The following is a 12,697-nucleotide window of genomic DNA, read 5'->3' as shown; positions in this document are numbered from 1 at the left end:
AATATATTATCTTTATCTTGGTGGCACTCTTGCTGACACCAACAGCTTTCTCAGTTTGCCCTACAAAATCATCCACTCAATATAGTATCTTCATGTTTACATCAAGTACATAATAGATCATGGCTCTCTTCAATGAATTGTCTTTCCATCTGATAGAAAACTTCACTCTGGTTTCCATCATTACTCACCCAATTGACAAGTTTTTGCTAAAATTTCTGCTTTCTCGTGATCAAAGCTTCTACTATCTTATCAATTCCAATGAAACCTGTGATGTGGCTACTCTTAGGCTATGTCTACACATTGGACCTTACAGCAGCACAGCTGCAAACCTTACAGCTACAGCTGCTGTAAGATCTCCCATATAGCTGCTCAATGCCACCAGGAGACAGCTCTCCTGCCAGCATAGTTAAACCACCCCCAACAAGTGACAGTAACTATGTAAGCGGAAGGCACTCGCCTACCAACACAACACTGTCCAAATCCGCTCTTTTGTCTGCAAAACTTATGTCAGTCAGAAGTGTGGTTTTTCACATGCCTGACACTGACTGACAAAAGTTTTGCTCACAAAAGTACTAACGTAGACAAAGCTTTAGTCTGAATTCCATTCATTCCTCTAATTTGCCTATGTATTTCTGATGTCACGGTATCTTTATTTATCCACCCAAAATACCCTCTCCAACTCTTTTTCTTTTATTATATTTTTCATAATTCCTTGTGCTATTGTTTTACTTCTATATTTCATGAGATCTTCACTAGTCAGTGTGTTTTTCATTTTTTTGTAGGCTTTGTTCCATTCTTTACCCACCATTTTGCACTCCTCATTCTACCATGAAGCTCAGTTTTTAGTCTGGGGGTTTAATTTTGTTTCAATATCCTAGGGATAGCTGCTGTAGCGGTTGCTATTAATTCCTTTATTACACTGTCATTGAAATTCTCTGCCATCACTCATACAAATTCAGCACATTTACTTTTAAATAGCTCACAGTTAGCTTTCTTAAGATTCCAGGTGGATAATTTTCCATTATCTTCAACCTTCCCTTGCCCTTCAAAAACAGTAAGTATAGGGAAATGATTGCTCCCCATTCCTTCTTCTTTATATATTTCCTAGTTGCATTTAGTTGCAATACAGGCTGAACCTTTCTAGGCCAGAATGCTCTGGTCTGGCATAGAGATGTAAAAGGTTAACTGGTTAACCAGTAAGCCTCACCCTTAATGGAGCTTCAGGGGGTAGCCGAGTTAGTCTGTTACAGAAAAAAACAACAAATGGTCTGGTAGCACTTTATAGACTAACAAAACATGTAGATGGTATCATGAGCTTTCGTGGGCACAGCCCACTTCTTCAGATGACGTGGGCTGTGCCCACAAAAGCTCATGATACCATCTACATGTTTTGTTTAGTCTATAAAGTGCTACCAGACCATTTGTGGTTTTTTTCACCATTAATGGGTGAGGCTTACCAGATCCAGTTAACTGATAGGGGCTGAAGCCCGCCTTGGGCAAGGGGCTGCGCCAGCCCTGCAAGACCCGCTAGAACAGCCCCTGTCTGTGGTGAGCCCAGCAGCTCCCCCCTGCAGGTTCCACACTGGCTCCTTGACAGTCCTGCTCCCAAGGGGGCAGCTTTGTTTCCGGGGGAGGCTTTGCTGTGGGTTCTGTGGTATAAAGCTTATTTGTTTATTTAAGCTTTATACTGCAGAGCCCCTGCTTGCGTAACCACTATGATTTTTTAGCTGTTACACGGTTACATTTTTAACCACATTTTTACATCCCTAGGCTGGCAACATTCATGGTCTGACATGATTTTAGTTAGTCAGATGTCCACTTATGATGTAGCCAAGTTTCCTGCAATTCCATAAAGTTTGTTTACAGCCACCAGTTCTGACTCTCATTGTTCTATGCTATTATTTAGCTCTAATCTACCCCTAAATGTCTTCTAAGAGCCCAGTAAGCAGTGGAAGTGTTGGTAATGCTGCTAGACAATACTGACCTCCTATGGTTTGGCAAATTCTCTGGCTCGGCACTGGTCAGGTCCAAGGGTGCCAGAGTAGAGAGGTTCAACTTGTATCTGCTGTTACAATTCCCACACCTAAATAGGAAAAACTACCATCTGCTGCACTGAATGTATCTGAGGTGTCACTGTTTAAAACAACTAGATTGTTTTCATTCATGAACTTTTCTAAATATGCACCATTTTTGTCAGTTGTCTTACTTCCCCACAGTTGATTATCACTATTTAGGTCACCATATATAACATATGGTCATTTAGCATTCTTCATTATTTCTTATAGCTCCAAACTTTCTGATTTCACATAAGAGTTATAGACTTCATAAAGCCATACAGAAATATTTCTCTTCTGCATGGGAATCTCAGCAACATTATATTCTGGGCTTACTTCTTCATTCTCCATTGCTATGCAGCATAATCCTTCCCTTATGAAAGTACAAACACCTTGTCCTCTTCCTAGTTTTCAGTCTTGCCTAAAGGCACTATGTCTTAGAATATTATAAGCAAACTTCCAAGCAACCATGTTTCCTGGATACATACGAGATCAGATTTAGCTTTCATTTCCAGGATATATTTGTTTAGTTCTTGAACATGTACTAGAAAACTGTGCACATTCCAGCAAAAGATTGAAATTTCCTTACTAGTCACACTTCACCATTGACTTCATTCAAAATTTCATAAGGTCGATTGACAAATTGCTAATTTATAAGTATGCTTTCCACTGTCCTTGCTGAAAAATTCACTTTTTTCTGATTTTTCCTCTGTGATGTACAATTAATCTTTTATTTTGTCACTACTAGAGCTCACCATCTATTCCTTCTGCTGTGTTTATCATAATCTTTATTGAATACGGCTGTGCCCACAATTCCTCTTATCCTGGGCTGCTGGAATTTTCCTTCTCCGCCTAATGCTTTGAGAGTCGCTTTACTGCTGCCACATAAGGCACATTATTAACACTTTTTGTCTTTTGTTTCTCACTAGCTTGTCTTGCTGCAATACATCCTGGCTGCGTCTAGACTGGCCTGAATTTGCGGAAATACTTTTAACAGAAAAGTTTTTCCGTTAAAAGTATTTCTGCAAAAGAGCGTCTAGATTGGCAAGGATGCTTTTGCGCAAAAGCATCCGTGCCCAGTATAGACGCGCTTTTGCGCAAGAAAGCTCCGATGGCCATGTTAGCCATCGGGCTTTCTTGCGCAAAAAATTAAGGTGCCTGTCTACACTGACCCTCTTGCGCAAATATTCTTGCGCAAGAGGGCTTATCCCTGAGCGGGAGCGTCAAAGTATTTGCACAAGAAGCACTGAATTCTTACATTAGAACATCAGTGCTCTTGCGCAAATTCAAGCGGCCAGTGTAGACAGCTGGCAAGTTTTTGCGCAAAAGCACCTGCTTTTGCGCAAAATCTTGCCATTCTAGACGCACCCCCTCTGTATGCTGGAGCGTGATTACCGCCACAGTTATTACATGTGACCTCTGTCCTTCTTAAACAATTTTCACAGGAATGCTCTCCCTCACATTTACTGCATTTCATTTTCCCTTAAACAGTTGCTACATACCCATACTATTGGCAGTTACAACATCTAAGGGATATGGCTTGGTTCAGAATACCTGAAACCCTAGCATTATTGTCTCAGGTCAAGCTTTTCCCTTAAATGTAATCACCATAGCTGCTGATGGCTTTGATATCAGTTCCCTGTTTACTAATTAGTCACCCATTTATGGACATTTTACCTTCTCCTGTGCTTTTGGTTATCTTCATCATTGATCAGCTTTAATGAATGCAATACATTATTAGTGGTAACTTCCTGTAACTTTCCCTAGCATTTTAGTTTTTATATCAGCTTGTTCTTTGTTTTTATGCTCAGTTAAAAGATTCCCATCTCCCAGCGTCTTACAATATCCCCTATACGTTTTTTAAGTTCAGTCAGCAGCCTTCACGGGGTAATCACCACCTAATCTATCATCTGACTAGTGATCTTACAATTGTAGCATTTTGGTTTATTTCCCTCCTCAGCTTTGCTTTTTGTTGATTTCATCACCAGTGTCTGCTTCCTCTCATATCTTTCCACCCTACTGTGTGTCCATTCTCTCTCTTAAATAGACACTTCTACAGTTTCCAGAGGGATTTAATTTGGTGTCAGAAAATTCTCTCCCTCCAGCCCCTCTCCTTTCTGTGTCAGTTTTCCTGTCTTCATAGCAACCTCTGACATTTTCTCCCAGCTGGCACTCTTCTGTAAGTGGAGTGGTCTATTCTCCAGGCAACATACTTGGCCTCTCAGGCTCACATAGTTTCATAGTCTTTAAGGTCAGAAGGGACCATTATGATCATCTAGTCTGACCCCCTGCACAGTGCAGGCCACAGAATCTCACCCACCCCTCCCTCAACCACATGAACCAATTCAGAGCTTGTGTGAGGTACAGACAACCATTCTAGTAGCCCAGAGCCTGCAGAGAGGGAAGAAGAAAAGGTGCTGGTACCTGTGTATGACGTCTGTCCAAAGAGCACAGTCCCTTCCACAGGGATATAACCCCTGCCACTGGGGCAGATCTCACTGTATTCCACTGTCAGACAGGATGGGAAGAGGGAAAGAGAAAAAAAGCCCTCAGGAATTTGTATTATGATTAGGTTGTGACACAGTGAGCACACTATGTGCTCTGATCCGCATGAGGAGAGAGTGCTGGGGCCGGTGCCCTACCTGTGCCTAGGATAGGGCAAGGGTGGGTCTCACAGTTGTCCCCCCAAGCTGCCCCCTCAGTGCAGCAGCACTCCTCCTTGGTGGTGTTTTTGGCCAGGACACTGTCACACAACTGGATGTCGCTGATGTGATAGTAACACTCCTTCCGCTCCGAGCCAGCGGGACGTGGTGCTATGGGCTGCTCCGAGTCCCCTGGGAGACAACAGAGCACAAAAGAGGTTCAACAGAAGGCCTGAATGACATGCTAAGCTCTGGAGGCTTAGGGTGGGTTGCCCCACATCCTGAATCTCCCATGATGAAAACAGGGTTGGCAATATAGCCTTCAGAGCAGATCCCCACAGGTGAGATCAAACAATGCCCAGGCAGCCCCGTACTCCTGTCCCAGTGAGATCTCACCCACGCCAGCTCATGGCCAGCACTAATCTGTTAGCACTCAGCTCCCATACCAGCAAGAGCTCACCCATTCCAAGTCGGGGCCAGCACTAACCCATTGGCACTCAGCTCACACCCCAGCAAATTCTCACTCATGCCAGCTTGTAACCAGCTGCCACCCAGCGAAATCTTACCCATGCCAGCTCGTGGCCGGCATTCTCCTGTCTCCGTGTCGTATTCCTCATTGTCACTTAGGCACAAGCACAGGAATGACCCCTCCACGTTCTCACAGAGGGCAGTTCCACACACAGCTAGCATCAGCTCACACTCGTTCACATCTGCAACACAGGGCAAAGGATATGGCTTGAGGGCTCCCACACTGGGCCAGTGCCTCCACCTGAGCCCTCAGAGTCGTGGATGCTTTTTGCCCTGTTGGTGCGGTGGGAGGGAAGGAGCTGTGGATGGGCTGCACAGACTGGAACGTTAAGAGGACTCCCAATCCATGAACCGCAGAGAACTCCTTTCCTAGGAGCATTTAAACAACACCTAGACTCAGCGCCAGGAAGAGATCCTGCCCTGGCCCTTAGGAATGGACTAGCTGGGATTTGACAGGATATTTCCTCCTCGAGCTGCTGGAATTCAGGCACTCATCATTGTCACTATCCAATAATCAGCCCCTTCACCATTCATCTGCAGCCCCTCCTGAGTGGAGGCATTGGCCTCGCCCATTTTCAATCCCCTGAGTGAGCTTCTCTCACCCCTTGGGGGTCCCTGTGTCCATCTGCTCCGAAAAGAGCCCTGGAGACTCCTGGTGTCTGCTTGCCCCTCCTGCCTTGCTCACAGCCCCACCATCCTGGGCAGACTGTTCATTGTCAGGGATCCTGAGGGAGCCACAGGAAAAGGATTTCCCCACCCCTGCTGGGAGGCACTCCCTCACTGAGATGCGGATGGACTGATTCATGCAGCACAACGGGTACAGGGACCTGGGTGCAGGAGGCAGAGACCGAGGTAGCATGATGGCGTCAGGCCAGAAGCATGGAGTGACTTACCCACGCAGTCCTGGCCTGGGAGCCAGTTCTCATAGCCACTGTCACAGAGGCAGCGGAAGGAGCCATCCGTGTTGTCGCAGAAGGCGTGGCTCCCGCACAGCGTCTCATTGGCACATTCGTCTATGTCTGCAGGAGACAGGCGGGCCTGGGTCAGTGCAGAGCCTCCTTTCCCATCACGCTCCCAGAGCCCTCCCAACAGCGTCAGCCCCTGGGAAGTACCCAGAGCAAAAGCTCTCTGCACTTGCTGCCGCTGGATCACAGGGCTAGGCCTGCCCAGCTCCTCTGCCTAATTTGCAAGAAGGAAGGGAAATAACTTAGCACAGGGGAAAAAGCCACTGTTAGGGAACCTCCACTACAATTCAGTGTTCCAAATGGGTACAGGCAGGATGCAAGAGCATACAGGGCCGGGGAATTAGGGGGATAGGTGACATAGATGGCTCTAGGGAGTTCTATGGGAAGGTATAGGAGATGGGAAGTGCAAATGGGCGGGTATAGAGGAATATGGAGTTTATCAACAAGGACAAGGGAGTATGGTAGATGCAGGATAGAATAACCTGCAGATGAGGTTATGGGCTGGTATATAGGGGAGTGTGGGAGCATATGGGGGAAGGAACACAAACAGGGAATGTTCTCTCTTGCCCTGACCCTTGTGCTGATCAGTGGCAGACTTGCGCTTTTTCTCCTTCCTCTGATTCATACCCTGACCCATGGAGAGCTCTGACTGCAGCTGCGCAGAGCCTGCTCTCCAAGCACACAGGCCCCACAAGCACCCAACCCTGGCTTATGGCCTCTTGGGCTCAATTGGGGACTTGCTGCCCATAATGACCCTCACAGAAAAATGGGGTGTCCCAAAGCTGGGAGGAGTCAGGGCTGCAGGGGCTGTCTCCCCACAGGGAGAGTGACCTTTCAGGAGAAGGGAGAGGACCTTGGCCAGCTGCACAGTGCACCCGGGCCTCATTCCCCTCTCTCTGCCACATGGGGGTGAGATTTCCTCACAGTAACTGAGGGAGCTATGTCTGCAGCTTAGTGCTGTCTGGAGCTGAAGAAGATGAAGCTGACCTCAGATGGCATTAACCTGTGGTGCCAGTGGCAGTGCTGGGCCCCCGCTGGCAACAGCTCCCCCTCACATCAGCTTATGAGAGTCTGGAGGATTTTTTATCACCACAATAATCCCTCTGTAGTGTCACCTGTCAGTGCTGCCCTGGGCTCGTAGCCCTAAATCCAACCCTGGGGCTCTGCAGAGGGGATCTCTATGCACCAACCCCAGAGTGGAGCTACTAGGCGCTGTCAGAGCACAGTTAATCCAGCAGCTCCAGGGAGAGAGGGAGGCATTAGACACAGCTCATAACCCCAGCAGGCAGCTGCCTCTCGGGGAGCTCTGTGCTGCAATATAATCCCGGCCCTGGCATGGACTGTAACCTCCCCAGGAATCTCCCTGAGAGGAAAAGCTGCACAATGCAGTGTCTGTTACCAAATGCCAAGAAGAGAGAAGTCTAGACTAAAAACAGCCAGGAAAACAAGCACTCAGAATTATCAACATCTATGCTGGCCAAGCACTTCCTCCTCCCCATTGCTATGGAGGAATATGACCAGTGTTCCCTCTAATTTTTCTCACCCCGGAGCAGAATGAGCTTTGTTATGTGCAATAACGTGGAGATGCTGTATGACACGGAGGTGATGTGTGACACGTCACTTTCATATTGGTGCATGTAACAAAATTCACGCGACAAGGAAAAGACCATGTAGCTTTGAATGTGGAGGGGACTCTGCACTCAAGCAGAGGATGGGGGTGCAGGAATATTAGGGCTCTGGCTGCAGCTGGGGTTAAGGGCTCAGGACAGAAACAGAGGGTAGGGATGTAAGGGCTCTGTGGTAAGGCTGGGGATGAGGGGGTTGGTGTGCAGGAGAGGGTACAGATGCTGCACAGAGGGTGTGGGCTTGGGGTGTAGCCAGGGACAAGGACTTTAGTGTGCAGGGGAGTGGTCAATATGGGTAGGGGCTCGGGCTTACCAGGGTGGCTCCCTCCTGCGGACTGTAAGGAGGGGCCCTTTTCCCCTAGCTATGGCTGGGACCAATGGGGGATGCTGAATAGAAAGCCATGTGGCTGTTCAGCATAGGGGGAATTTAGGACATGACCACAGGTGCCTTCCTGCTTCTAGCTTGGGCAGCAAGCCATGCCTTCAGGGTGCCAACTGAGCCAGCCAGACTCCCTGCCCAGAAGAGAACGCAGACCACAGTGAAAGAACATGCAGTAATACCCACCAATGCAGTCACCCAGCGGGGTCCGGTGGAAGCCAGGTTGGCAGCCCATAATGCAGCGGTATGATCCTATGGTGTTCTGGCACCTCCATGTGCCACACACGGTGTTCCCGAAATCTGCACACTCATCCACATCTGTCACCAAGTGACATCAGACACAGAGGGAGAAGGGCAAAGAGATGGGACAGTCACCCCACAATCCCACTGGTGCAACCAGAGCCCAGCCACACCAGGGGTCTGTGGCAAATGCCCCACATATTCACTAATGACCTGGCACCAGCCCTCCATCCCACAAACTCACTGTGGGCCCTGGGGCCCTCCATCATAGCCCAACTAGTCGGAGGACCAAGAAAGGCCTCATTGCTCTGGAGTGGGAGTAAAATAGAGGTGTTCTCCCTGCACAGGGAAAGAGACCCTCAGTGATCTGCATCCCCTGAGACCAGCACTTACCTACACAGTCATCCATCTCCTGCGAGTACCTGAAGCCATTTTCACACAAACATCGGTAGGAGCCCTCTGTATTGAAACACTGGCCTTGCAAACACCGGGATTTGTCTGCACATTCATCCACGTCTGGAAGAGGCAACATGATGAGGATCAGCACAGAGGCTGTCCAATGGGTGTGCAATGGTCCCCTGCACAATAAGTACTATCCATAGTGGGCTGGGACCATGGCTGAGGGGACAAGGGAACACAGCTAGGAAAAGGAGATAGGCAGGGGTAGGGGAGAGCCCAGGGGAACAGCAGGGGACACAGCTGGGTAGGTGAGAACCCAAGAGAATAGCAGGGAACACAGTCTGGCAGGGAAGAACCCAGGGATGTACGCAAGGGAAAAGAAGGGGGCAGTCAAGGGCAGGGGAGAGCCCAGGGCAATAGCCAGGGGGCAGAGTCAGGGTCCAAGGCTCATTTAGCTGCTGCCATTTCTCTCAGTCGCTCACCTTGGCAGCTGATTCCCCCAGCCGCATTTGAGAAGCCAGGAGCACAAATACAGAAATAGGACCCATGGCTGTTCAGACACTCGCCATTGGGGCTGCAGATCTCACTGCCCAGGCACTCGTTCATGTCTGCAGAAGAAGGATGTGTTAGTGTCACACAATTGGCTGGGGACAGATGGCAGGAGAAACACCCCTCCCCCCAACCCCATCCACACAGGGCAGGTCCCATCCAGCCCTCTCCTCAGAGGCACAAGAAGTGGGTCAGTGGTGACCACATTTGGTTAATGCTCTGGGGTGGTGCTCCACAGGCTGGTTGTCCCAGCCTGCACTGCAATCACCTCTGCATGGGCAGAAATAGGAATTCGCAACAGCTGCTCCAGACTGCATGGTGGGATTAAAGGGAAACAGAATGGACAAGCTCTGCCAAGGCTCATACTGTCAGGCCCTCCATGCTTTATGAAAATTGGCTTATGAATATGAATATGCATTACTCAAAGATGCTTTAAAAATACATCAGGTAACATAGCATCTTTAAAGTTACCATCTGCTAAATGTGTATATTCTATTTCTGTGCATGTATCATTCTTGTATGTGAAGTTGAAAATATGAAGTGTAAACCTGTTTTAATAATCTAAGTCTTCTAATGAAAGCCATTAGTGGTACTAAAGGAAATGTAATGGCCTGGTGCTCAAGACAATAATCTGTAAATGGGGTTGTTTTTCCTATATGCCCAAACTGTGATTGGTTTTAGAAAGCTATATGCCCATGCCACCTGCTGCTGGAATCCATCTTGAATCTGGTATTTTTCCATGGAGATGGAGAAATAAAACAAAGGATTCCGTCCCTGAGGAAAGTCTATTTAAGGGATGGAAAACAATCAGTATTTTTGTCTTCAGCTGGCTTTTGAAATTGCCTCCTCCCTTTAAGGGGATACACATGAAGAAACCTGAACATAAAGAACTCCAAAGAACTCTAAAAATCTGTAGGCCCAGGCCAAAAAAAAAAAAAAAAAAAAAAAAGTTAACTCTGTCTTGAAGGATTTTACCTGAAAGAAGGACAAGGAACACACTTTGAAACAATTTCTCTTAGTGTATTAGAATTAGCTGGCATGTTTTGTATATTTTGGCTTAGTAACTTGCTTTGATCTGTCTGTTTTCACTTGCAATCACTTAAATCCTACTTTTTATACTTAATAAAACACATTTGTTTATTATCAATCCCAGTGTAAATAATCGTTACCAGGGGGAAAGGGGAACCGCTATGAATCTCTCTCTTTCATTGATTAAGACCGCAAACTTTATAAGCTTTCTCTGTGTAAAACTTTTATACAGCATAAGAAGGATTTATCTGGGGGTTTGATCCCTTCTGATGTTTGGGTTCCTGGATGCTGTCAATGGATCTATAGCTGAGCCCTCTGAGAGCTGAGCTGGTTCAGCATCTGTGTTGCTCTGCTGGAGGGCAGTTACCCCAACTCTATGTCTTGGCTGGGGGAGACCAGAGCTTCTGGGCCAACAGGACAGTGTGGCAGAGCGCCCCAGATGGCAGGCAGACAGACAGGCTCGGTGGCATGAGCAGCCCAAGGAACCCCTGTGATCCAACCCATCACACATACCTTCACACACAGTGCCGTTGATCAGCTCAAAACCAGGGCGGCAGTGGCACATGTAGGAGCCCTGTGTGTTCTGGCACTCTCCTCCAAGGCAGCTAGCAGTGGGGTCTTCACACTCATCAATATCTGAGCAGGCAGAGAGGCACAGAACTAAGAGGCAGGGCCAGTGCAGGTATGCAACGAGCAGCTGCCATAAACAAAGACGCCAAGGGCAGCAGCCGTTCAGGCCTCCGACAGCCACAGCAAGTTGCTGTTCAGAGGCCTTCCTGCCTGCTGAGTGCAGCGCCCTGGCGGTCAGTCCACAGTGCAGTCCTGGGGCTGCCTGCAGAGAGGGATCCTGGTCAAGGGGTGCCAAGGGGAAAGGCTCTCTATACAGCTCTCAAATGCTGCACGCAAAGTAGCTGCAGCAGCATCTTTTCCAATGCTCCCTCAGACTCTAGTGCCCTTTTACCCCTGGATCCCAGATCTGAGCTAGTCCTGCCTTGGCAAACCAGGGCCAACCCAAGAGATTTTGCTAAACCAAACCAGGCTTCTGGGCCTGTCCCCAAGTTAGTCCAGTACGAGAGATCTCAGTGGCACAAACTGGAGGGAAATGGGAGAAGCGCCATGACAAGGATCATGCTAATGGCACAAGAGTGTATATCAGCAAAGTTTTCCAACACCCTCCAGAACCTCATCTGACCCCATACTCCTGGCTTCCTACCCCTTCCACAATCCTTCCCTGACAGGTGTCTCTCCCCTGGCTGTGGAAACTCCCCACCCTCCTGCTTCCCAGTCATCCCTTAAACTCTCCTGGCTCCCCCCAGCCATCATCAGTGCTTTGAAGGCATCACTAATACGGAAAGGTTGAAGGAAATAAATATATTCCTTTGGGCTAAGCCACGGCTGGGAGACAGGCCAGAAACCTGGTATTGCCTGAAGGATGCAAGCTCTAAGAAGGGAGGAGAACTCTTCAGAATAACTGTAGAGGGAGACATTGTAAGGACCAGGGATGAGATGACATTAATATTTTCTGAAGCCACATGTGATGGGGCGAACAAGCCCCACACTACAGGGCTGGGAGTAGCCCAGGCCCAGCTGGCCGAAAGAGCCCCGCCGGGTATGCTCCCAGCAGGGCCAGTATATAAAGCAGGCAGCGGCCCAGCGGAAAGGAGGGCAACTAGAGGTTAGGAGGAGCCAAGCCGCAAAGCCGGTGTTCCTATGACAACTGGGACCCAACTGAAGGCCAGCGTTGGACCCCGGGAGGGAAGACGGCCCCAACCCTGCAGAGTAACGGGCACACCTACCCGGTCTACCCAGCCCCGGTAAGGACCACCGCCCCAACGGACAGACTAGGGGGGTGCCAGGGCGGTAGGAAGCGGCCCAGGGCGGAGGTTTGCTAATTCCGTTTGGTGCGTAGCAGCTGGATTCCCCACCAAGCCGGCAGGACCTAGAGTCCCTGCCTTCAGGGCCCTGGGCTGGGACCCGGTGGAGAGGGAGGGACCGGATCCCCCTACCATCCCTGGCCGCACCAGGGGAATCACTCGGTACCAGGAGAGGCTTTTTCCCCAGAACTAGGCCTTGGGTACCGTATACGCCCTGAGAGCGGGGCTGGGACTTTTGGGTACCGTATATGCCCTGAGAGAGAGGCCGGGACTTTTGGGATTTTGGGTACCGTATACGCCCTGAGAGAAGGGCCTGGACCAAGACACGGGTCAGTAGATGGGGTCCACAACCCCTGTCAGGGGCGTACCCCGACACCACATTAGAGCTAAAAATCAGGAAGTCACATCTGCAC

At 48.9% G+C, this 12,697-nt stretch overlaps 1 protein-coding gene across 2 annotated transcripts in view; it reads right to left on the bottom strand.

The window, feature by feature from the left end:
- Positions 1-12,697, bottom strand: part of LTBP2 (latent transforming growth factor beta binding protein 2) — a 129,908-nt gene that overhangs the window by 10,849 nt on the left and 106,362 nt on the right. For both annotated transcript variants that reach the window (XM_075926872.1, XM_075926873.1), the window contains 8 exons: positions 10,924-11,046; positions 9,315-9,440; positions 8,827-8,949; positions 8,380-8,511; positions 6,118-6,243; positions 5,263-5,406; positions 4,697-4,888; positions 4,479-4,562 (listed from right to left, as the gene is read on the bottom strand). In XM_075926872.1, coding sequence (XP_075782987.1) covers positions 4,479-4,562; positions 4,697-4,888; positions 5,263-5,406; positions 6,118-6,243; positions 8,380-8,511; positions 8,827-8,949; positions 9,315-9,440; positions 10,924-11,046 — 1,050 coding nt within the window. The remainder of the gene's footprint in view (positions 1-4,478; positions 4,563-4,696; positions 4,889-5,262; positions 5,407-6,117; positions 6,244-8,379; positions 8,512-8,826; positions 8,950-9,314; positions 9,441-10,923; positions 11,047-12,697) is intronic.

This window comes from Pelodiscus sinensis, chromosome 4, assembly GCF_049634645.1.
Source record: "Pelodiscus sinensis isolate JC-2024 chromosome 4, ASM4963464v1, whole genome shotgun sequence".
Classification (NCBI taxonomy): Eukaryota; Metazoa; Chordata; order Testudines; family Trionychidae; genus Pelodiscus; species Pelodiscus sinensis.
Note: the sequence above shows the minus strand (reverse complement) of the source record. Positions and strands in the feature narration are given on the sequence as shown.